The sequence below is a fragment of the Hylobates moloch genome, unplaced genomic scaffold, assembly GCF_009828535.3.
Source record: "Hylobates moloch isolate HMO894 unplaced genomic scaffold, HMol_V3 SCAFFOLD_1, whole genome shotgun sequence".
Taxonomy (NCBI): domain Eukaryota; kingdom Metazoa; phylum Chordata; class Mammalia; order Primates; family Hylobatidae; genus Hylobates; species Hylobates moloch.
Window position 1 is genome coordinate 91,181,467 of NW_026652276.1, and position 24,986 is coordinate 91,206,452.

Sequence of the window (24,986 nt, forward strand, 5' to 3'; positions counted from 1 at the left end):
ATGTTTCTGTGGCTCTCCTGAGCCTCTTTGCATAATGCCTTTGCTCCTCATTCCACAAAGGCTTCTGAGTCTAGAATGTATCTCTGTTTTTAGTGTTAAAGTTATTATGGTCAATTTTCTTTTTTCTGATCCTCTCTATCAAAACCCTCTAGATTGTATACAAGGATGACCTCAACTGGCTGAAAGGCATTGGTTGCTACGTCTGGGACACTCCTGAAATCCTCCATGCCAAGCATGCTTATGATATACGTGATGATGTGAGTTTGCCTTGTTTTGTTCTTTAGTATATTTCCCTTTCTCCATAGTCTAGAGTTAAGAGGAGGTTATGTAAAATAGGGACATTGTCACAGGCCAGCTCTGAGGGGTGGCTGAGCTGAAGAAAGATGCTAGGAGCAGAGCAACCATCTCTCAGGAAGGCATATGGCATTCTTATTAAACAGTGCAGTCCAGGTATGCCATCGTCCTCTGGTGGAGAAGGGACCAGCATCTTCTCTTTCTACGTTTTAGGCTATTTTGGATATATTAACAAGCACTTAATTGTCATTTTAGGAAACTGTCATTTGTTAGTGTTTGTGATGCTATAGACAAGCTCTATTTGTAAAGAGAGGATTTTCCAGGCAAATTAAATACTGTAATGAGGATTTCAGTAAGAAGGTTTAAACTTTCCTAGAAGAGTAGTTATCAAGTGTCCTAGAAGGCTCTAGAAGCCCCATATAAGTGTTGGTTACACTGTTATAAAATTCAAATGCATCTCGGTCTGTTGAGTAGTGCTGATGAATATAAATCTCATGAGTTAAAAGCAACCAAACCCTCTATGAAAACCAGCAGTTTCAAGCATAAGGAATGGTCCAACACGGGCTTGTTTTCTTCCTCTCGGCAGATCAAGTATAAAGCTCACATGTTGAAAACAAGGAATGACTACAAGCTTGTCACAGATACACCAGTCTACGTGCAGGCTGTCAAGAGTGGGAAACAGCTAAGTGACGTAAGTGTTCCCTGGAGAAGTTAAGTGGACAGTAATAAAGCAGGGCCACCACTCAAGCAGAGGTGGCAAAAACCATAGACCGGGCAGTGCCAAGTCTTTTCTAACTGGGAAACCAGAGTTGGTGTGTGTGAAAGCACTGAAGATGCTGCTGGCTATTGTTTCCTGAAACCTGATGCATTCAAGTAGGTTGCTGGGGTGGAGCTGTAGGTGATCCGAGTCTATGAAGTAACTTTGTGCCTTAGCACTTCCAACGTTGTTTTTTTGTGCCCTGTGTCATAGCAAGTTTATTTCTATCTAGGCCATTTAATAAATTAGAGCCAGCTATGGTAGAATAAGAAGCAAGCAGGCTCTGGAGTTAGAGTTGTGGAGTGCAGTCTCACCTCACCACACATTATCTATAAGGCTTAATGAAAAGCACTTAATCCATCTGAGCCTCCCATTCTGATGCATAAAATGGGGATGTAAGAAAGCACCCACTATGACACCTGACACAGAGCAGGCAGGGCAGGCACAAAGCTGCTCTTTCTTTATTAACTCCACAGGTTGATAAGTCAATATCAGATCCCGCCAGTGAGTGCAAACATTGAGACCTATTATTTTGGAACTTCTAGGGGTAAAATGCCCACCCTTCCTCTTCTTGTGCCTGGGCCATCTCTTCTGTTTCTCAGTGTGAGTGTCCACACGCTGGCTCTGATCCTATTGGACAAGCCACAGTAATATGTCAGATGAGTTCTCCAGGCAAAGGGAAGCAGGCTACCGTTATTTTTTTTAAAGAGGGACCTGGGTTCCCATTCTCTTTGCTTCTAACAATGCTTCTTTCTGCACCAGGCTGTCTACCACTATGACTATGTACACAGTGTCAGAGGCAAAGTGGCTCCAACTACCAAAACCGTGGATCTGGACCGGGCCCTTCATGCATACAAGCTCCAGAGTTCGGTGAGCAGTGAGAACTTGAGAGTGCCCAGCAGAAATCCATTCCATCAGCCTCTGTGGAAGCAAGCGGAGCTTGCTTCCTCTTGACCTGACCTTGTATAAATGCTGTTCCATTCACATGAGGTGAAAAAACAAAAACACAGAGCATAATCTATCTTTCCTCCTAGCTGCCAGGATCCCCCTATGGAGCAATCAAACCAACATAGTGGGCATGTTTTAGCAATATTTACAAGTTACAAAGAAGAAAGCCAGTATACATTCTCTGCTTTCAAAAAGCTGATAATCAAGATAACAGAGACAAGGCCTTTAACCTCAATCAAAGATGAACTAGAAATTGTTGCTGGAATTCAGAAGAGAAAGAACCTGGATCCCACCTGCATATTTAACCTGCCTATGCTATGTTACCCAATGGTGCTGATTTGGTCTCAACTTTTCATGTTATTTCCCATCTTGAGTATTAAAAATAATTTTGGGCCAGGTACGGTGGTTCATGCCTGTAATCTCAGCAATTTGGGAGGCTGAGGCGGGCAGATCACCTGAGGTCAGGAGTTCGAGACCAGCCTGGCCAACATGGTGAAACCCCATCTCTACTAAAAATACAAAAAATTAGCCAGGCATGGTAGTGCATGCCTGTAATCCCAGCTACTTGGGAGGCTGAGGCAGGAGAATCTTTTGAACCCAGGAGGTGGAGGTTGCAGTGAGCTGACATCACGCCACTGCACTCCAGCCCGGGCAACAAAAGCAAAACTCCGTTTCAAATAATAATAATAATAATAATTTTGGCCAAGCACAGTGGCTCATGCCTGTAATCCCAGCACTTTAGGAGGTCATGGCAGGCAGATGGCTTGAGCCTGGAGTTTGAGACCAGCCTGAGCAACATGGTGAAACCCTGTCTGAACAAAAATACAAAAATAAATAAATTAGCCAGGCATAGTGGCATGCATCTGTGGTCCCAGCTACTTGGGAAGTTGAGGTGAAAAGATTACCTAAGCCCAGGGAGGTCAAGGATGCAGTGAACTGTGATGGTGCCACTGCACTACAGTCTGGGTGACAGAGTGAGACCCTGTCTCAAAAATAAAATAAAAATAATTTGGTTTTTCATATTTTAAATGTAATTCTTAATCCTAAACTCCAAGAGACAGAGTATTAAGGTCACAGACAGACACTCCTCCGTGTCCTCCCTTTCTGCCATGAACACGTGCATCCTGACCTCTTCACGGCCTGATGTCAACACACTGTGTTTGGAGGGGGCAGGAGAGGGTAATACAAACATGTGCCTGGCTATATCTCGTGATGGCTTGCATATCATCACCTGAGGATGGAGTAATGGCAGAGGTGACACTTGGTTACCTGTCTTCCCTGCATTTCCCAAATTGTTGCTAGATGCCATACAGCCAACTGGGCATGTGTTCGGAAGCATAGAGGAATTAGTTATTTTGATTTTTCTTTTTTTTTTAGAGACAGGGTCTCCTCTGTCTCCCAGGCTGGAGTGCAATGGTGCAATCACACCTCACTGCAATCTCAAACTCCTGGGCTCAAGTGATCCTCCCACCTTAGCTTCTTAAGTAACTGGGACTACAGGTACATGCCACTATGCCTGGCTAATTTTAACATTTTTTGTAGAGGTGAGATCTTACTATGTTGTCCAGGCTGGTCTCCACTCCTGACCTTAAGCAATCCTCCTGCCTTGGCCTCCCAAAGTGTTGGGATTACAGATGTCAGCTACCACACCTGGCCAGGAACTACTTTCAATAAACCATTTCACTCATTGTTCTATTTTTCCAAAACAATAGGTGAAGAGTAATCTGACTCATTTTATGACTCTTAGAATGTATTTAATTCTTTCCTGAAATCAGTTCAGTGAGCATAAGTGTATTAAGTATCTAGTCAAAAACGTAACATGAGCTATATGTGATTTGTTAAGCTGAGATCAGTTACTTGATGCCCGATGTCATTTAACCTGCTCTTCCTCATTCCGGCAGAATCTATACAAAACCAGCCTACGCACCCTGCCCACTGGATATAGACTTCCAGGTGACACTCCTCACTTCAAACACATCAAGGACACCCGTTACATGAGCAGTTATGTGAGTGGTCTCCTCCTCATTGAGATGGGTCTGAAGGTGGGGTGGCAGGAGACTCATATTAATTAATAGCCTGTTCTAATCCTCCAGTCTCACCCTAAAGGTTCAACCTCATAGGATGATGGGAGCTGGAGAGGAGAGACAGCATATTTTTGAGGGGTGCTATGCAATTGATCGCTTCTGCAATTCGGCAGTGCCTGGGTAGCCCCGTGGGTTAGAACAGGATGTTCTTGGGAGCCTTGGCTGAGGGCCCATGGCTGTCATGATGCCTCTACTTCTGCTGGCCTTACTTAGCACAGATGCACCCTGAATTATCCCAAGCCATTTACTGGAAATGCAGCTTCACCCACGCACTACTGAGGTGTGGTGATAATATTGTCTTCCTTCTGCTAAGTTTCACTGCAGAAGATATAACATCACCATGTGTTCCTTTGAAAAGAAGACTTCTTGCCTAGCTGCTGGCTGATATTTAGCTCACTACTTATCCTCTGTGCACAGTTCACAGAAGGCTAGAGGGGTACACAGGCTCTTACTACCTGTAGCTTGCTCAGATGATGACCCTCATGTTGCCCTTCTCCACTTTTTACAAGTACTCAACTGGGACTTGATGCATTTACCGCATGGGGAAGGCTTAGGGAAATTGTGGCCATCCCAGTAAGTCTGGCCTGCAGACCACAACCAGCCACTGGTGGAATAATAAGCTCTCCCTCTGTGCTACCCTTCATAGTCCTGGGAATCAAACCTGGTGGCCAGAAAGGACCCAATAACCTGTGGCTCAATAATGTACTTCCAAAGTAGACAGTCACAGATTTAATAATCTAACACCTAAAGGATGTGTTAAAATGGTTGGTTAAAATCAGTCCACGAAGCTATTCATCAGTCTTAAATACATTCTCTTGTTTCTTCTTTGTATTTTCTAATTTTCTAGCCACATTGGGGCTAAAAATAAAGATTTTTCTCTGGCATTTTGCATATCTCCCTACAAACAGATTTCACCTAGGCAAGGTCGAATTTTATTCTTTTCTGGGCCTGGTTTTATTTTCCAATACATAATTTTCAAGGCCTGGATTAATATTGAAATTTTGTCAATGACTTTTCTTCATACTTAATCCTTAAAAAGAGCAATTTTTCAAATAAAGGTGACATCTCTTTTCTATTTGGAGAAATGTAATGTTGCTCCTTGTTTACCCATCATTGATCTCATTCTCACTTTGCTTTTGCAGTTCAAGTACAAAGAAGCCTATGAACACACCAAGGCATATGGGTATACACTTGGCCCCAAAGATGTTCCATTTGTCCACGTCCGGAGAGTCAACAATGTTACCAGCGAGGTATCTGAATGCTGATTCTCCAAGAGACATATTGAGTTTCAATAGCCATGGCTTTGTTTGAAATGTATTAAGAATTAATTGTATTTCAGTTGTAAACTTACATACCAGCAAAAACGAGAAAGGTCCTTATTGTCACATTTTTATACTGATATTTCTTGGTAGTGGTTTTTTGTATTTGGTAATGCCTTGGAGAGGCTTCCATAGATTCTGATGCAAAACTTTTCTAAAGAATTAATTTCTTCTTTTGACATTTACATTCAAAATCTTTAATAAGGTTGCATTTTAGTCTGACTCATGATCCTGGTTTTCTACACCAACTATTGGTTTGCATATCTGATCCTACTATGCAACCATCTGATAGAAGGTGGAAGGCTTTGTGCTCAGAATTCTTCACCTAAATGAAATAACTCTTATTTTCTCCTTTTTTCCTAATCTCAATCATTTTCTATATCCTCGATATTTCCTCCCCTCTTCCTTATGTAAAATATTTTATTCTTGATTAGTCAGTAGATGCCCTCGTCATCCCCTACTAAATGCCTGTAATGATATTTCCTCCAACATAGAGACTGTATCGGGAATTGTACCACAAACTGAAAGACAAGATCCATACAACTCCCGATACCCCTGAGATCCGCCAAGTCAAGAAGACACAAGAGGCTGTCAGTGAGGTGGGTATTTTCTTAGGAAAGACAGGGAGTAGAGACTAGGGATGAATGTCAATCATTCGATCTCTAATACATGTGTTTTGGGGTATTTTTTTTCTTTAGTTGATTTACAAATCAGACTTCTTCAAGATGCAGGGCCACATGATCTCTCTGCCATACACACCCCAAGTGATCCATTGCCGCTACGTGGGAGACATCACCAGTGATGTAAGCATCTCGTAGGGGTCTTTCTGTAGTAGTCTTACCAAGACGCAGGCTTGTTTTCAGCAGTTAAAACAACCAGTGGTCTTTGAACAGCCTTTTCTGATAAGCACTTCTAAACAAAGAGTACAAGTCGGAGGTAAGACAGTGTGGGAGGAGGATGCCACAATTCTACAGCTATGGAAACAGTAATAAGAGGACCACTTGGGGAAGACAGAATTGCCATCATTCTTGATCACTCAGTGACCACCATTCTACATTCAACACGGAATCATTCCAACTCCTCACTCCCTAACTCCCTATGTGGCTGGCCTCTGTCCCAGGTCATGTTGAGTGTTTTCCTCTCACTCATCCCTACTCTGACCCCATTAGCAACTTCTTGCTGCCATTTTTTTCATTCTCCTTGTATGTTCTCTCCTCCTAAAAGACCAATCCATTCAATTTGTTCTTTTCTCCAATCAATATTATAGTAATAAAATAATAGCAGTGTTCTCTCCTCAGCTCAGGGCTAGAGACTTAAATGAAAAAAACCATGACTTATTTGCGTGCAAGTAAACTAAGAGTACAAGGTAGATGAACCGGCCGGGCACAGTGGCTCACGCCTGTAATCCCAGCACTTTGGGAGGCTGAGGTGGGCAGATCACCTGAGGTCAGGAGTTCGAGACCAGCCTGGCCAATATGGTGAAACCCCGTCTCTACTAAAAATACAAAAATTAGCCGGGCATGATGATGTACGCCTGTAATCCCAGCTACTAGGGAGGCTGAGGCAGGAGAATTGCTTGAACTCAGGAGGCGGAGGTCGCAGTGAGCCAAGATCTTGGCATTGCACTCCAGCCTGGGCAACAAGAACAAAACTCTAGGCCGGGCGCGGTGGCTCACGCTTGTAATCCCAGCACTTTGGGAGGCCGAGGCGGGCGGATCACGAGGTCAGGAGATCGAGACCATGGTGAAACCCCATCTCTATTAAAAATACAAAAAAAATTAGCCAGGCGTGGTGGCGGGCGCCTGTAGTCCCAGCTACTCGGAGAGGCTGAGGCAGGAGAATGGCGTGAACCCGGGAGGCGGAGCTTGCAGTGAGCCGAGATTACGCCGCTGCACTCCAGCCTGGGCGACACAGCGAGACTCCGTCTCAAAAAAAAAAAAAAGAACGAAACTCTGTCTCAAAAAAAAAAAAAAAAGTAGATGAACCAAAATGAAAGATTCAGTAATTAAGAAGTGTTGCTACTCCATCTTTTGTGTTTCCTGATTTACATTTACTTACGACCAGCTATATTTCTGTGTTTGTCTCTCAGATTAAATACAAAGAGGACTTGCAGGTCCTGAAGGGATTTGGCTGCTTCCTGTATGACACTCCTGACATGGTCCGCTCCCGGCACCTGCGGAAGCTCTGGGTGAGTGCACATCATCACAATGCATAATTACCCCCCCGCACAGCTGGATGCCCCCATCACCAGCCTCCAGGGCTAGGCAGAAGGGATCTTAGCCTGCAGCTACTTTTAAGGGGAAATTTATCATTAACTCACTTGAGCAGATTATCACCTGCTTAATGTGATCTGTGCCTCCTATGAAAGGTGCTTCGTTAAATGACAATTGTTTTTGCTTCTGCCTGGGAAGACATCCAGGACACATGAAAGCCCTGCTCAGCTTACACATGCCAGACATTTGAAAGACAACATGACATGAATCCATTAAATGATTAATCAACTTGTATTTCTCTCTTTTTTTTTTAAGTCTAATTACCTATATACTGATAAGGCAAGGAAGATGCGAGACAAATACAAAGTGGTGCTTGACACTCCAGAATACAGAAAAGTGCAAGAACTGAAGACACATCTGAGTGAGGTAAAGACACTTTACTTGTCACTAAAGTCAACCAAATTGACCAGTACAAACTGAATGACTCCACGAGGCTCTTAGTTCCTCTAGTGATCGCTGTTCAGGCAACTGCAGCAGGTAAAATATTTCCCCTCTTAACTGTGGAATGGCTACTATGTCTAAGCAAGTCAACCAACTGCACTTTACCTCAGTTTACTTATTTTGCCCCCTTTTGGTAAGATAAGCATATTCATACTTGCTCTTCCTATGTCTAGGGCTGATGAGGGGTTTTGCATGATTTTATAGATTAGAAAGACCTTTTTTTTTCTTTTCTTTTTTTTTGGGGATGGAGTTTCGCTCCTGTTGCCCAGGCTGAAGTGCAATGGCGCAATCTCGGCTCACTGCAACCTGTCTCCTGGGTTCATGCGATTCTCCTGCCTCAGCCTCCAGAGTAGCTAGGATTACAGGCAAGCGCCACCACGCCTGGCTAATTTTGTATTTTTGGTAGAGACGGGGTTTCTCCATGTTGGCCAGGCTGGTCTCTAACTCCCAGCCTCAGGTGATCTGCCCACCTCGGCCTTCCAAAGTGCTGGAATTACAGGCGTGAGCTGCCGCACCTGGCCTAGAAAGACCTTCTTACTTATTATTTTTGTTGTCTCTAAACTTATTTCAAAATTTTCTTTATCAGGAGCGCCGAGCGTGGCAGTGCCATGGAGAAGGCTTCAGTGGCTCCCTGCTCTGCTGCCCATTCAGTAAAATTCAGACTACTTAGTTTCATTTTCATCTGGCATTGAGGCTCCTGATATATTGCAGTTATTTGTGAATAGATCTGATTTTCTCACCTAGTGTTGGTTCCTTGATGATTGGGCCCCATGTTATTTACATGTGTCCCATAGTGCCTTGGCCGTAATAGATGTGCATGTTTGCCAAAGGGCATTTCACAAGTGTAAATGGTTGCTCTTCTTATAGGTCAGTTGGCCATTCTCATTCTACTGTCACTCTGGTATTGTAGCTCCATTCATCAGTTTGTGCATTCACCATTCTGTATTGTGGCTTCACCCAGCTGAGCATTGGCTTCCAGGTCATTTCATCCTTCTCAGTAGCTCTGATGGCTGCTGATTAGGAATCTTACGCTCTTAGTGATGCCCTGAAATACCAAATGTCACCCTCAGTGGAGGGATATGCAGCTTCCTATACTCAGTGAGCCAGAGACAGAGGATGACTAACTCTTCAGCTTTTGCAAATGCAACATTGAGCCAATTTGCTTTCCTAAAAGCTTCACTGTGTAATTTCAGCCAGTGCTCACACTCAGACTGGAATGCTCACGTTATTTTTATCCTGGTAAAGTTGTGCTTTTCCACTCTGGCTCAGTATGAGAATCACCTGTGGAATATTTAAAACCCACCCAGAGAGGGCCCTGACTCCTAGTTCCACACCAGACTCTGATTCTCTGTGTCTGGGCATCTATATACTTTTAGATGCTCCATAGAGATTCTGTTTAATAATATGCAGCCTGTGTTGAAAACCACTGCACCACATCTCTCCTCCAGCTACCAAATAATAATAAAAAAAAATTGGTAACTTATAGTGCTTCAGAATAAAGAAAACTCTGAAATACCTTTACTCTTTTTGGCTTTCTGGGTTCAGAATTATCTAAAACTTTAGTTTCTCCTCTTCCCAATTCTCAGGGGGATTTTGTGCAACTTGCGCATCAGCACTGAGGAAGAAGAATGGATATTTTTCAGTGGAGCAGTTTGCACCACATTTGCCTCTCCATAAGAATGACCCAGGCTTGATAAAATGCTAATCCAAGCCACTCTCCTGAATTTAGAAGGGTTGGGAGACAGCCTACAAATCTGTTTTTAATAAGAACCGTGGAGGTCAGGAGGGGTTAATATCAGGAAAGTTTGGAAAACATTGAGTTAGTAAAAAGTGTGATGGCCAAAAGAAGTTACTGACTTTTGAGTTTTCAATTGTATAGATTCTTGACATATACACATTTGTAGTACTAGGAAGCAGGGACATTGTCGCAAGAAGCATAAGCAATGCATACCTAAGTACAGGGGAAATATAATACACAGAGAAATGTATAATTCTAGAAATGGCATAGAAGCCAAGCACAGTGGTACATAGCTACTGTCCTGGCTACTTGGGAGGCTGAGACCAGAGGATCACTGGAGTGCAGGAGTTTGAGGCCAGCCTGGGCAATATAGTGAGACCCTGTCTCTAAAAATAAATATATAAGTACAATTTAAAAATAAGAAAAAAATTGCTTGGGAGAATTGGGTTTTAGTCCCAGATTTACTTCCAATTAGCTATATGACCTTATGTAATTCACAACTTTAGCACCCTAATTTCCTAAACTGAAGAATTGGACTAAATGATGATTTGAGCTCCTTTTAACCATAAAATTCTAAGAGTTGTTGATTTACTTTACTCAAAATTTAGCTTGGAAGAAACATTAAGTTTTCATTTAGTTTATCTCTTTCAATAGTAACACGAAAAAAAACAGTCCCAAACACACGAGCTACATTTTAACTTGCAGTCATATATAATTCAGATTTAAAGAAATTGACGTCTGTGTGTGTGTGTGTTTCTTACATTTTATCTGTTCAACTGGTATTTATATCCATGATTAGAATTTATTTGGTATCCATTTGTTCTTTCTCATTTGCCTCATTATATTAAATTCCTTCAACATTTATTAGGCAACTATTATTTTTTAGGCTCTTTGTCTGAGCTCTAGTTGATGAAAGGATCGTACCACTGAACTGCTGTGCCCTAGTCTTGGAGAAGAAACAGGCATTGGTGTGATAAATGGCCTTATATAGGAAGAGTCAAGACAGCATGGACTCTTGGAGTTTTCCAGGCAAATAAGAGGGAGAAGAACATTTAAGGCAGGAAAGACAGTCTGTGAAAGCAGCCATAATGAGTTCTAGTAACTGGGACTAGTTTACATAGCACATGGAGGGTGTGGAAGGATGCTGGGAAATGAAGCTATTATAGAAACATGGGTTGGAGCCAGGTTATAAAAACTTGTAGGTGTTATATAAATGACCTTGGACTTTTGGAAAAATCACTGAAGAATTATTTCTATGAAGAATAGATTTGAGCATTAAGAAAATACGTATCTCAGACTTTTGAAAGATGGGTGACTCATGTGGGGTGATCCAATAAAGGAGTTGAGCAGGTGGTTTTGACATGTAGAAAATAAGATGGAAGGCGAACTAGGGCAGTGGTGTTGGCAAAGAATCAGATTTCAGGAATATCACAAAGTGAGGAGCCCAGGATTCACGACCATTTTGATGTAGGAATAAGGGGGGAGCCTAGGATGACTCCCCCAAGTTTCTGGCCTGAGTAACTGGGATATCAACGAGTCATTTAGCAAAATAGAGAAAATAGAAGAAGCAATTTGAGATAGAGATAGAGGCAATATAAAGAATTATACATTGAACATGGTAAATCACCCAAATTCAGAAAGTTGTAGAAAACTTGGGTCTGGAGCTCAGGAAAGATGCTGGATATGTAGATTTGGAAGTCATCAATCTCAAAGTGATGCTTGAGATCACAGGTACAGATGAGATTACCCCAGGAGAATGTACTGGGTGAAAGGGACCAATCCTTTACCCCAGCTAACAGCAGCCTTTGCATGAGGGCAGAACCAGAGGGAGGCAGATGAGGAGGCCTAAAAGACAGGAGGCCACCTAGGGAAGAATGGTGGAATGGAAGCCAGAGAAGAGAGTTTTCAGGAATGAAACACTGAGCAGCTTCAGTTGCTACAGAGAAGTGTTCATGGCAATCATGAGGTTCTTGGTAGTCTCAATGAATGTGACTTCATTGACGTGGGTAGGTGGGAGCCAAACTATGGTCTTGAGAAATTAATCAAAAGAGAGGCAAAGAAGAAACACAGGCAACTTGGCTGAGAAAAGAAGAATGAAGGCCACTGGCTAGAGACTGGAAAAGGCTTAATTAATGACCAGAGGTCTTGAGTCTGTTTGCAGGTGAAGAGAGAGGGTTGGGAAAACAGGAAGAGTGGAAGATACAGAGGAGATGGAGACAATTGCTGGAATAGGGTACTAGAAGGGACAACTGCGAATGGGACCAACAACACAGCAGGAGGCTTGAATTTTGGACAGGCTAGAGAATGTCTCTTGTTTTGACACAGGGGAAAAAAGAAAAGGAGGGTGTAGGAGGTAAATAAAAGGTTGGTTTATTGGGAAGAAACTGCAGTCATTGCAGTGGGAGGGCTCCTGCCTTTTCTATGTAAAAGCAGTGATAGCATTTGCAGAGAACATAACATGCCCATGAAACAGAAGTGATGGTGATGACTTGGTTTATGTCTAGCTGGTCTACAGAGCTGCAGGCAAGAAGCAGAAGTCAATCTTTACTTCAGTTCCTGATACTCCTGATCTTTTAAGAGCCAAGCGAGGGCAGAAGCTTCAGAGTCAGGTAAGCTCAGAGGTTCATAAACCTGCCACTCGGGCATCACAGGGGGTGATTATATGTGCCTGGCCTCACCTGGCCAGTGGCAGACTCACACACTTGGTTGTCCTGGCTGCAACCTCATGCCCATTAACACTGCACTTGAAGAAGCAGTTCTCTTTGGGGCCATGATAATTATGGTTGTGTTTTACTCAGGCAAGGGATGCCACATCTTCTTTCCTAAGTGTTATAAAACTTGTGTTTTGGAGTAATGAAAATAATTGCTTGATCATTCTATAGGATCTTCCTGTTATCTGCAAACAAAGCTGTTATTTCATGCAGTCAAGCAAAAATGAGGGGAAAATATGTTGAGGGATCTATCAATCAGAATCCTCTCACTCTTCTGTTAGCATTCTTTATCACATGGCTTTGCTTGGATCATACTCAGCGGTAGGCATATTAGATAACTGGAGTATGTATATGTGTTTTCAAATATGAGACACAGAGAGAACTGAACAGAAATGCATATAACAAAAAAACAAGCAAACATCAGGACAGTAAGCAGATGCCACCTTCCCACTGAATGGTTAGAAATGAATGAAGTGGACTGAATGCTAAATACTAAATGCTTTATCTCTATGACACCTCACTTTCTTCTATTATTCAGTATCTGTATGTTGAACTTGCCACCAAAGAGAGACCCCATCATCACGCTGGAAACCAGACCACAGCCTTGAAGCACGCTAAAGACGTGAAGGACATGGTCAGCGAGGTAAGATGGGAATTCAGCACTGAGGCACTGGGTAAAAGGAAAAATACTTTGTTAAAACCTTCACCTGCTACCTCTGATCAGAGAGCTCATTACTATAAATGGTGCTCAGCATCATCAAAACACAAAAGGCAGAGCTATTCTCTTAAAGTGTGTAACACATTGTGCCCCTCCACAAGACCTGTGGCTTGGTTGGAAATTGGGAAGACACTTAAACTTGTCTCTCTCTTCTGTACTTATTTCTCAGAAAAAGTACAAGATTCAATATGAAAAGATGAAGGACAAGTACACTCCGGTTCCGGATACGCCAATCCTCATCCGAGCCAAGAGGGCTTACTGGAATGCCAGTGATGTATGCATCCCTTCCTTTTTTCTTCTGTTGTGATAGGGAGAGCTGAGGTTGAAGTACCTAAGAAACATAACATATTTCAGCCATATCCATAGTTCTAAATCATGGCCCAGGAAAAAAAACACATATTTTTTTTGAGAAAAAAAAAAAAAAAAAACGCCCAAACAATACTAGTCAGGCAAAGTAGCTGAGAGATACCAGAAGCCTATTCTTCTCAATTCTCTCCTGAGTAAAAATATGACCCTTTCTTGTAATTCTTCAGTAGCATTTTCTGGGGATACTTGACAGTTAATTTACTTATCCATAAAATTATGGTCTTGCAGTCAGCCAGACATGGATTCAAATCCTGATGCTGCTACTTGCCTGCTGTATGACTCTATATCATCTGTCTAATTTTTCCGAGTCTCTTTTCATATATGTGGAATGACAATGAGAATTGTGATAATTAAATAAAACCAAACAAGATAATGTGTATGTGTCTAGCATGCTGCTGGGCTCCTAGTTGACACTCAGAAAATGTTTGTTCCCTTTCTTCTCTTAATTGCATATAGATCATGTGAATGATGCATGACACAGTGGTTAAAATTGGGGGGACAGACGTTCATTTTCCATATCACGCAATCGAGGGCAAGGCTGCCTTTTAATGGTAATAATCTGTTAATAATCTGTTAAAGAAGATGTGAAGTAGTGAATCCAAGGTAAATAGCCAGTCCTTATGGGTTTTGTGTCTCAGGGTCCAACCAGGAATTCACTGTACCCATTACCAGAGCCACACCCCTAGAGGAATAGACATGTTGGGACTTAAACTGAGCCAAAAATCAAGCCAACTTCATGACCCCCTCAACTTAGCAACATAGCTCTAGGATTTCAAGGCATCTTAAGGTGACTGCAGTAAGCCCTAAGCAGAAAAGAGAAGGTACAGCAAATGTGAACAATATCTCAGTTCCATAATTTTGTTAGGAATTTTTATTTGGAGCAGAGAAGAGCCTACTAGTTAGAAAAAGGCAATGCCAGTTAGTGCTTAAAATATAAGCTGGGAAAAAATCATATATTCTCCTCAAAATCTACCTTCTAGGATATTTTTCGTCTTCTTGTGACATCCTTTATCATTATCACTTCAAAGTTACTGTTGAATATTTATTTGAACCAAGCTGAATTAATATCTTACAGCAGTGACCACACATTGAAATTGGCCCTGGGATTCATCATGCCCCACTGGACAGTGCCATCCCTAGGGCTTTATCAGTAGCAATTCTGATAACTCTAATCTTTACAATAGTCTAATGTAACAAGGGTAGTATCTGGCATTTAATATTCAGTATTAACCGTGGCTAGCCCCACAAGTAGATCTAAGCAATCTTATGATCCATCTAAAAAACAAAATTACAAAGTCAAAGAAAAGACATCTTTCATTGTGTTTGCTCAGTTATCACAAAAGAACTGTTTGACGTTGAAAATAGGTTGTGCAGAGAAGCACCCATCTTGTGTAGATTAGATGAATCTTCTATGATATTCTCAGGTTAGAATCAGAGCTGTTTTCTCTTGAAATATCACAAAGATAAAGATTATAATGAAACAAAGTTTTAAGACTGCTTACTGGAGAAGGCATTTTAATACCAGGAGTTAGAAGCTAAACCTTTTTCCCTTTTCCATGTACATTAGCATATCTTGGGCTCAACAATGTTGTTTGTTTGGGTTTTTTTTTTTCCTCTCAAATAAGCTTTTGGTTTATGTTTTACATTTAAATAAACTTTTTATTTTAAGTAGTCTTAGATTTACCGAAAAGTGGCAAAGATAGTACAGAGTTCTCACATGCCCCACACCCAGGGGAACATCCACATCCTCCTGTTACTAACACCTATATCACCATCGTAGATTTGCCATGACCAGTGAACCAAGATTGATACATTATGATCAGTTAAACTCCATAGTTGCTTTGGATTTCATTAGTTTTCCCTAATGTTCTTTTTCTCTTCTAGGGTCTGAAATAAGCTTTTAAATTTTTCCTAAATGTATTCATGGGAAAACCAAAGAGAGAAGACAAGAGAGTTCAAGCTTAAAAGAGCTCAATTATGTAACTTGGTAGTTTTTTGTAATTCATGTGCTTTTTCTCTTTATAGTTACGCTACAAAGAAACATTTCAAAAGACCAAAGGGAAATACCACACGGTGAAAGATGCCCTAGACATTGTCTATCATCGCAAAGTCACAGATGACATCAGTAAAGTATGTCCCTAAATATTTCTACTTGTGTTGGGCTCTACAACTCACCATATACATACATAAATTTTTTAGCAACGTCCCTCTTCTAAAATTCTCCAGAAAGAAGCCATATTTACATTAACTTTGGGTAAGACTTACAGCTGTCTTTGTGTTTTTTATAACAGATAAAATACAAGGAGAACTACATGAGCCAGTTGGGTATCTGGAGGTCCATTCCTGATCGTCCAGAGCATTTCCACCATCGAGCAGTCACTGACGCAGTCAGTGATGTGAGTGTTGACATCTTCTATTTTCACATATAAATTCATATTCCCATATAAGCTCTGAAATCATACACTGCATAAAAACTGAAGAAACACTTGGCTAGATTTTAGATTTTGTGTGTGGATGTTTAAATCATAAAACTCAATTGCTAAGTAAGTGAGTTTCAACTTGGGAGAAGGAAATATATATTCAAATTTATAAACCTCATTTTTCTCCTAAATGTATGATATCATATTACAGGACTGGAAGTGATATATATCATCTAGGAAATAGCCTATTTTTGATCCAATGAAGTGACAACTTCATGAAGCAATTAAGACACATAACAATGCTCACTTAGAAAGTTCAGCTCTGTGTATGAAAATATAGCTGCCAAGCTAATGATATACTCTCTAGGAAAGTATGCCTGTTAAATTTGAATTGCTTTAATTAGTATTAAAAATGGAAAACTTCCATATGTTAGAAAACAATATACTAGAGGTCAGTATTACTGGAAACGTCTTTTAAATAGTTGTTTTAATACTTTATTATTTCATATACCTCAAGGGGTAGGGCTTCTGTTTGTTCCACTTGTATAGATACTAACTTACTGCTGTTTGGAGATGGCTTCTTACAACTCTTTGATGTTCTTCTCCCAGGTAAAATATAAAGAAGACTTGACTTGGCTTAAAGGCATTGGTTGCTATGCCTATGATACCCCTGATTTCACTCTGGCTGAAAAGAACAAGACTCTCTACAGCAAGGTATATATACTCAAGCAGAAATGGCCACATCCATTCGACATATACCTGTACCCACAGAGAGAATTAGCACTGAAGAAATAGTCTTTCATGTTTCCATCCCTATCATGGCTTCTAGACCTTATAGTTTGAGTACATACTTAATTTTTCACTCCTAGGAAACTCTTGGGTTTTAATCTCATTGACTGAAGGCATTTATTTGAATCTGATGAAAAATTAACTCTGTTCAACCCCTCATGATTCTTCTAGAACACTCTCCTTATTAATATGTCTCTGGGTGGTTTCTCCTATTAAAGCTGATATGACAGCCAACATAAAGTGGGGTTATTTTAATCCACAAATAATGTATGACGTGGGGCAAACCATCTAGTTTTTATAGCCTTATTTTCCTATTTACAAAATAAAGCAATTTAATCCACTTGCATTTGAGCTATACAATAGGATCCAGCAAACTTTTTCCTGAAAAATGCCAGATAGTAAATAAAACGTCTAAGAAGATGTTGTGGGCCAAATTCATTATAGGGCATATTCTTCTTTGTTTGTTACAACACTGTGGAATGGTGAAACCCATTCTAACTCATGAAGCTGTTTAAAAACAGGTGGCATGCTAGATGGGTCATACCCCACACCTGCTCTTAGAAGATTATGATTATCTGATTAATTACTGGAAAACTCTTCAAATTAATGTACTAAAAACCTTCAAGTTCACATGAAAATACTTTCAAAGTTTAATAATAATTATAATATATAGAAATAAACTAGACATTGATTTAGATTTTTGCCCAATATGGAAAATAAATCTATTTGGCATCCATTCAATGGAAGTGTTTTCGTAGTGTCCACTTTTGGGCTAGTTTTCAAGACATCTAGGCAGTTCTACCCTTCATTGCCTTGGAGGCAGAATAAACAATCAGTAAATATGTGTTAGCTTGGTTGGGTTCTGTGGCTCACAAATGTAATCCCAGCACTTGGGGAGGCCAAGGCAGGTGGACAGCCTGAGCCCAGGAGTTCGAGACCAGCCTGGGCAACATGACAAAACCCCATCTCTACAAAATATACATAAATTAGCTAGGCATAGTGGTGTACCACCTGTAGTCCCACCTACTTGGGAGGCTGAGGTGGGAAGATCGATTGAGCCTGGGAGGTGGAGGTTGCAATGAGCTATGACTGTGCCTTGCACTCCAGCCTGGGCAACAGAGTGAAACCCTGTCTCCAAACAAACAAATATGTGGTAGCTCTATGAATTATCACAATTATATGATAAACAGCATGTCTCATTCTTAAGATAATCATAGCCTGCTGTCAAGTAACCATGTTCTGTTTTTTCTAGTATAAGTATAAAGAAGTATTTGAAAGGACAAAGTCAGATTTCAAGTATGTTGCCGACTCTCCGATCAACAGGCATTTCAAGTATGCAACTCAATTGATGAATGAGGTATGTATGAATAAACTGCTCCAATTAAGCCTATTCAATTCCCTAAAGAAGTCTCAGAGTTTTTTTAAATTAAATCCCAATACACAGAATGACAGGAAAGCCATCCTAAGTTTTCATTTTAACTAAAGATTTGGAAAAGACTCTATAATGTCACCATCCAACAAGCTCTGCCAAACTACAAATAAGAACAAGTGAAGGGACTGTTCAGTGGTGGGAGAGCCCCGCAAACATCAGCACCTCTGCACAAACACAGGGCAGCACAGCCCTGCGGGGGACAATACCAGGCAGGTAAAGGATTTTCTTGACTGTCAGCGGAACTCCCTTATATAGAATATTGTGTAGATTTGGAAGACACAGAAGTTCAAGGTTAATTTAGTATCCTCGACTAAGGCACCAAAATGTCAGTTGTTAGAAGAGCTACGCTAAAGAAATAGTTGTGATTCATGCTTCAAAGATATTGCCATTGTTACTCCCAAATATATTGGTGCACAGAAGTATCCATTTGCACCCAAATTTTTTCTATTTTATCCAGCCTTTCCTGTAACCATCTTTGCAATAATTTAAGTTAAATTTAGCTGAAGATGGCTGAAATAAACAAGCTATGAATTTATTTAGTTTGGATGGTTTTATAACATTGGGATGGTTTTATAGTTAAAGTTGTATTTAATTTCCTATTTTCAGATTTTTCACAGGTTTCTGTAAGTTCAAAAATTACGTGAGAAAATTAGTACAATGTTTCTAAAAATGAAAATGTAGCCAAAGGTATATTTACTTAAATGCATGACTTTTTCGTTTGTTGTCTTTACATTTGATTCAGTTCACTTTCAGTAGATTTCCAGACTGGACAACCCTGAAGAATTACTGCCAGTAGCTTCCTATGAATACAGTCTTGATATATTTTGTTTCTATTTTTCTATTTCATGAAGAATTTCCAGGTCTCCTTTATAATCCAATAAATTAATAGCATTTGAAGACTATTACAAATTTCCCATGGATGTTTTAGCATCAGTTATGCTTTGAGATTCTCACAGCCTTAGTTGGTAAAGCTGTAGCTGATTAGTACCCTATTTTAAATATACCGTTAGATGCCATAAAACCTAATGTTGCTAATGGCATCATATGCAAAGATGGAAAATGTTTGGGCACAAGGAACTCTTAATTTCGGTGTCATAAATCTGACCTATCCCACACTCCAGCCTTCTTCAAGTAATCTTCCTCCACTTGACTCTCTTTGCTTCCCTGTTTCTATTGTCTTGGGTATGTTGGTAGCCCGCCACTAGAGATGACATGTTCTGGCCCTCTGGAGTGTTTACCTTGAGACATTTTTGTGTAGCCTTGAAGTTGTACTCTTGCTATAATATGCTATGATGTTTGAGCAGAAAAAATACAGAGCTGATTATGAGCAGCGGAAAGATAAATACCACCTGGTAATCGATGAGCCTAGACATCTGCTGGCTAAGACCGCAGGCGACCAGATCAGTCAGGTACTGTGATGGGGCTGGCCGGTGGCCCAGGCAGGACTGTGCTCCCCGTTTCTCATGAGATGTCGTTCCGTCTGCTGCAAGGATGTCATAGGTTCTGCCTATGATATTGGGTTGTTCTGTTTCAAAGTATCTGTCTAGCCACCCAAAGAGCCTGTCAGCTATTTGAGTGCGCCAGTCCATGCTCTGTGTTCTCACTTGTGCTGTGGTGAAGATGAAAGGAAAAGCTGGGTCCTCCCATCCTTTACTCTTCTGGAGAACCTGTTTGAAAACTGCAACTGTAAGCTGCAGATTGAGTTGCAAAAGCAAAAAATAAACAACAACAACAAAAAAAACAAAAATTAATGGAAGGAAAGAAGACATAACTCCTTACTATATATCTTTCTATTCCAAAGATGTCTTCTTTTCTATAAAGCTATTTTGGTGGTAACATAAGTGAAACTAGCTGTATCATTCCCCATTCACAAGGTCTATGAATGGCCAACCGCAAACATTGCAGTCATTCTGCTTCACATTATAACATATTTGATGTCTTCATCCATACGTATGTGAGTACATAAAGTGTGTATGCCTACATCTCTTCACTCAGAGGTGACTGGGATATAGAGCCGTGTTCTTTTCTGTCTTCATAAGTCTCTTTTGTGCTTCACTGCTCTTTGCATGGACAGAGAAAATATAAATCTAGTGCCAAGATGTTTCTGCAACATGGATGTAATGAAATTCTGCGTCCAGATATGTTGACTGCTCTCTACAATTCGCATATGTGGAGCCAGGTAATGTCTGATGGGATGTGAAGAAGGAGGTTTAGAAGTCTTGGATGCATTCCCTTGTATGCTTTCATTGATTTCCTCTCCCACTCCCTGCCCATGCTGGCTTCATATGGTAAAGCTATGTAAATATTCATTCCTTGTAAATGATCTCTGAATGTGGCCAAAGGTGATGGGACGGCAGTCATCTGTACATCATCTGACACTTTCAGAACTCTTAATAAAATTAACTGATTCTTTCAAGTGTTATTTCCAAAGTGGTATAACATTAATTTATACTTTTCAGTATTTGCCTCAAAGAAATAGATTCCTTAGAGATTGAAGACAGTAAGTAGATTCAACAGCATGTAAAAGGTCTGAATATTTAATGTTTTCATCTAATGTGTCCCTTGTTCAATTATCACTACAACTGTTGCGGGAGATGAGGATTACCGTGCAGCTCTATGAATATTGTATATATTCATGGCGCCTCTTGACTTCGATGCTGAATTGCTAGGTTATTTCTAGCACATCTGATCCCGCACACACTGGTTAACAGTGTCTCTGATAATAATGCCTTTTTAGAAGGCCAACTGAAGCATGCACTTTCCAGTACATGCCGAAAGGTAAATTTGATGCAGCAATAAACAGTGATAATTGGTAGCTACCAGACACAATGTTAGTAATAATACCATTTTTCCCAGACAAAAAAAAGTTAATTGAGCTTTTCTCTTAGCAACTTGTTTTGTCATTTTAGTTTACCATGAAATCAATACGTGAAATGAGGTTAAGCTCTCCCTATAAATATCCTGTTTGCCTGAACTTTGTCCTTTGTCCTTATATGATCCTCAAATAGTTGTGCATGAAATTTTATGGTGCTCTCTGTATCTGTCCTGCTTAAAACAGCTTCTGTGCATGAAAATAATTATGACTTGAAAATTGAAAAAACAAATGAATTTTTTAAAATGATAAATACTTCAAAGCATATATACTTATTCTTTATTTTACATCCTTGTTTCATCTTTGATATGGAAAAATGCCTTTGGAGATTGTACATGTTCAATACAATATGTTATGAGTAAAACAGTATTTGTCAGACTCCAGAGAACAGGTTCTAGTCCTGCTCTGAGATTCGGTCTAAATGTGCCCTTGGGTCAGTCTCGTAACCACTGGGGGCCTCTGAGTACATATGTATAAAACATATTGGAACTTGGGAGGCTGAGGCAGGAGAATTGCTTGAACCCAGGAGGTGGAGGTTGCAGTGAGCCGAGATCACACCACTGCACTCCAGCCTGGGTGACAGAGCAAGACTCCATCTCAGAGGGAAAAAAAAAAAGGAAATTATTAGTAGTAGTATCATCTGCTCACTCCATTTCACTTTTGCTATCAGACACAAATTTATAGTAAACATTTCCAGTTAGGAATTAAAGAGAAAGCTAGATACCATCTCCCACTCTGGTGTTTCAAGGGGACAATCAGATACCTTAAAGCCCACTCTACAACTTCTTAGAGCTCTTTCTTCTCTTCCACAATTTAGATCAAATACAGGAAAAACTATGAAAAATCAAAGGACAAATTTACCTCAATTGTGGATACTCCAGAACACCTGCGTACTACAAAAGTCAACAAACAAATCAGCGATGTAAGTGCAAGAAACACTGAATAGTTCTCAAACTCAGGGGGCATCTGCAAACACGGAGGGGCATTTTAAATTGTCACAAAGTCTGGGAGACTACTGCCATTTAGTGGGAGGGAGGCAGGGGTGCAAGATGTCCTGTTATGCACAAGATTCTCCTCCCCAGTAAAGAACTGTCGTGGCCGGGCGTGGTGGCTTATGCCTGTAATCCCAGCACTTTGGGAAGCCAAGGCAGGTGGATCACTTGAGGCCAGGAGTTTGAGACCAGCCTGGCCAATATGGCAAAACCCCATCTCTACTAAAAATACAAAAATTAGCCAGATGCAGTGGTGCATGCCTGTGGTCCCAGCTACTCAGGAAGCTGAGGCGTGAGAATTGCTTGAGCCCAGGAGATGGAGGTTGCAGTGAGCCAAGATCACGCCACTGCACTCCAGCCTTGGCGGCAAAGTGAGACTCTGTCTCAACAAAAAAAAAAAAAAAAAAAAAAGAGTTGTTGTGACCAAACTGGCAGACACGCCAGCTGGAAACACTGAGGTCTTAGCAGACAGCATGAAAGCACCTGTCAAATTCGCAGAATTCTCTTTCCTTTATATTCACTCAGGAAAAAACTTTGCATTTATATTTTGATATTATACATTGAGAAGCATGACATGATGTCTTTCTGCTTTTGATCTTTCAGATCCTTTATAAATTGGAATACAATAAGGCCAAACCCAGAGGCTACACCACAATCCACGACACGCCCATGTTGCTGCATGTCCGCAAGGTTAAAGATGAAGTCAGTGACGTAAGTACTAGAATGGCTTAGCATTCCCTCTCATCTTGGCCTCCTTCTAATGTGATGTAACAAACCCTGGTCCAGTTATCTATTCCTGTGTAACAACCACCCTAAAACTTAGTGGCTTAAAATAACAGTCATCTCTTGCTCATGATTCGGTAAGTTGACTGGACACAGCTGAATAGTCCTACTCCCCATGTTGCTGGCAGACACCTGGGGCTGTCAAGCCAGGACATCCAGGTGGCTCACTCCCATGGCTGGCCATTGGTGACTGCTGCGGGCTGGGAGCTGGGCTATTGTGTAGACAAGACAGGAACTCCTTCATGTGGCCTCTCCACATGCCTTGGACTTCTCCCCAGATGGCTCTCCATGTGGCTTAAACGTAACCTGAGGTACTGATTTTTTAAAAATGAATTTCCACGACTTTCTCCTAAAGATACTGATTAGTAAATTGGTAAACTAGGTCTATGGTGAAGCCAGGAAAATTGTGATTCCTATGATCAGTTTAGTAAACCCCACTATGGCTCCCTTGGAACAGTTTACTTTGGCCTTAGTCACATTAAAACCTAGGATCCTTCCCCAATGATTAATGAGAAAGCCCAGATTGAGGCCCTCGACTCTGAAATTTAAGAAGAGTAAAAGTGGGTGAAGCTGGAAGTTCCAGGCCCAGGATGGAAAAACTGCCTGTTAGGCCTGCAGAGGCTAAGCCTTCCCTGTGCCTCTCCCTCCTATGCAAACCCACAGATACCAAAACTTGCTAGGTATGTCTCTAGCAATGACAATATACAGTTCCATATATTTTTAAAAGGTAGAATGATTGCTGTATTTATCAGTTCATTCATTCATCAAATATTTATTGTCTATGTGCCTGACACTAGGAATGAGATGACGGATGATAAACAGTTTTTGCCCTTAAGGGGTTCTTCTTAATGGAAAGAATAGGCAGATTAAAAAAATTAAAACATGATATGATAATAGCTATAACTGCAGGAGCACAGAAGGAGAGCAAGACTAATTCTGTCTGGGTGAGCTGGTGGGGAAAGGCTTCTCTTCCATCAGCAGTTATCAGGATGTTCTGAACGCAAGATTTGCTGATTTGGGGAAAGGAAAACCTGAATGAATAGGTGTCCAACTGGTCCTTTCAGCACAAGCACAGAAACATAAATTATATGGCAGGCCGGGCACGGAGGCTCACACCTGTAATCCCAGCACTTTGAAAGGCTGAAGTGTGTGGGATCACCTGAGGTCAGGAGTTTGAGACCAGCCTGGCCAACATGGTGAAACCCCATCGCTACTAAAATACAAAATTAGCCAGGTGAGGTGGCGCACGCCTGTAGTCCCAGCTACTCAGGAGACTGAGGCAGAAGAATTGCTTGAACCTGGGAGGCGGAGGGTGCAGTGAGCTGAGATCACACCATTGTACTCCAGCCTGGGCGACAGAGAGAGACTGTTAAAAAAAAAAAAAAAAAAAAAATTATACGGCAACACTGATGACCATAGTCAGTGTGCCCTGATCTGAGATAGGAAGGTGCATCTCTGCATGGCTGTATCCTTGCTCCACAGCAGATTTTTAAAATTCCGTCTTAAGAAGCATTGTGTACGACAGTCATGCATGGATTTAATTTCTTGTTTTTTAAGATGCTCAGTATGCTGCTATAAAAAAATTAATCTTGTCACTGTGTTTCCTCCCACAGCTGAAATACAAAGAAGTATACCAAAGAAATAAATCCAACTGCACCATTGAGCCAGATGCTGTTCATATCAAAGCAGCCAAGGACGCCTACAAAGTCAACACCAATGTAAGTTCCAGAAACTTCCCCAAGCATGGTGGGGGATTTACCAGCTTCTGTAGGACACAAGGCCTCTTTTTACATATCTTCAGGCAACTGAGCTCTAGTGATTGATTCCAAAGCAAGAGTCAGGCCCCAGGAGCATGGACAATGATGCTAAAATATAAATGCTGCAATGGTCCTCACAAAGGAGCATAAGGAAGAGCAAAGGAGGCTTCATCCCATGCCATGGATGCTACACCCACTCAGCTCTTGCAGTGGGTGGCTGAGAAATAGGACATTTAATTCTGAAACATTGGTTGCATTTTTGGAAAGTGCCTGAGAATTTTTCATTCTCTTC

General features: G+C 41.0%; 1 protein-coding gene across 1 annotated transcript in view; it reads left to right on the plus strand.

Moving 5' to 3' along the window:
* NEB (nebulin) overlaps nucleotides 1-24,986 on the plus strand; it is a 251,975-nt gene that overhangs the window by 183,357 nt on the left and 43,632 nt on the right. Inside the window, exons 101-121 of the mRNA XM_058436183.1 lie at nucleotides 153-257; nucleotides 881-985; nucleotides 1,814-1,921; nucleotides 3,901-4,005; nucleotides 5,226-5,333; nucleotides 5,897-6,001; nucleotides 6,101-6,205; nucleotides 7,492-7,590; nucleotides 7,931-8,041; nucleotides 12,359-12,463; nucleotides 13,104-13,208; nucleotides 13,453-13,557; nucleotides 15,675-15,779; nucleotides 15,941-16,045; nucleotides 16,679-16,783; nucleotides 18,111-18,215; nucleotides 19,595-19,699; nucleotides 20,365-20,469; nucleotides 21,980-22,084; nucleotides 22,758-22,865; nucleotides 24,551-24,655. Coding sequence (XP_058292166.1) covers nucleotides 153-257; nucleotides 881-985; nucleotides 1,814-1,921; nucleotides 3,901-4,005; nucleotides 5,226-5,333; nucleotides 5,897-6,001; nucleotides 6,101-6,205; nucleotides 7,492-7,590; nucleotides 7,931-8,041; nucleotides 12,359-12,463; nucleotides 13,104-13,208; nucleotides 13,453-13,557; nucleotides 15,675-15,779; nucleotides 15,941-16,045; nucleotides 16,679-16,783; nucleotides 18,111-18,215; nucleotides 19,595-19,699; nucleotides 20,365-20,469; nucleotides 21,980-22,084; nucleotides 22,758-22,865; nucleotides 24,551-24,655 — 2,214 coding nt within the window. The remainder of the gene's footprint in view (nucleotides 1-152; nucleotides 258-880; nucleotides 986-1,813; nucleotides 1,922-3,900; nucleotides 4,006-5,225; nucleotides 5,334-5,896; nucleotides 6,002-6,100; nucleotides 6,206-7,491; nucleotides 7,591-7,930; nucleotides 8,042-12,358; nucleotides 12,464-13,103; nucleotides 13,209-13,452; nucleotides 13,558-15,674; nucleotides 15,780-15,940; nucleotides 16,046-16,678; nucleotides 16,784-18,110; nucleotides 18,216-19,594; nucleotides 19,700-20,364; nucleotides 20,470-21,979; nucleotides 22,085-22,757; nucleotides 22,866-24,550; nucleotides 24,656-24,986) is intronic.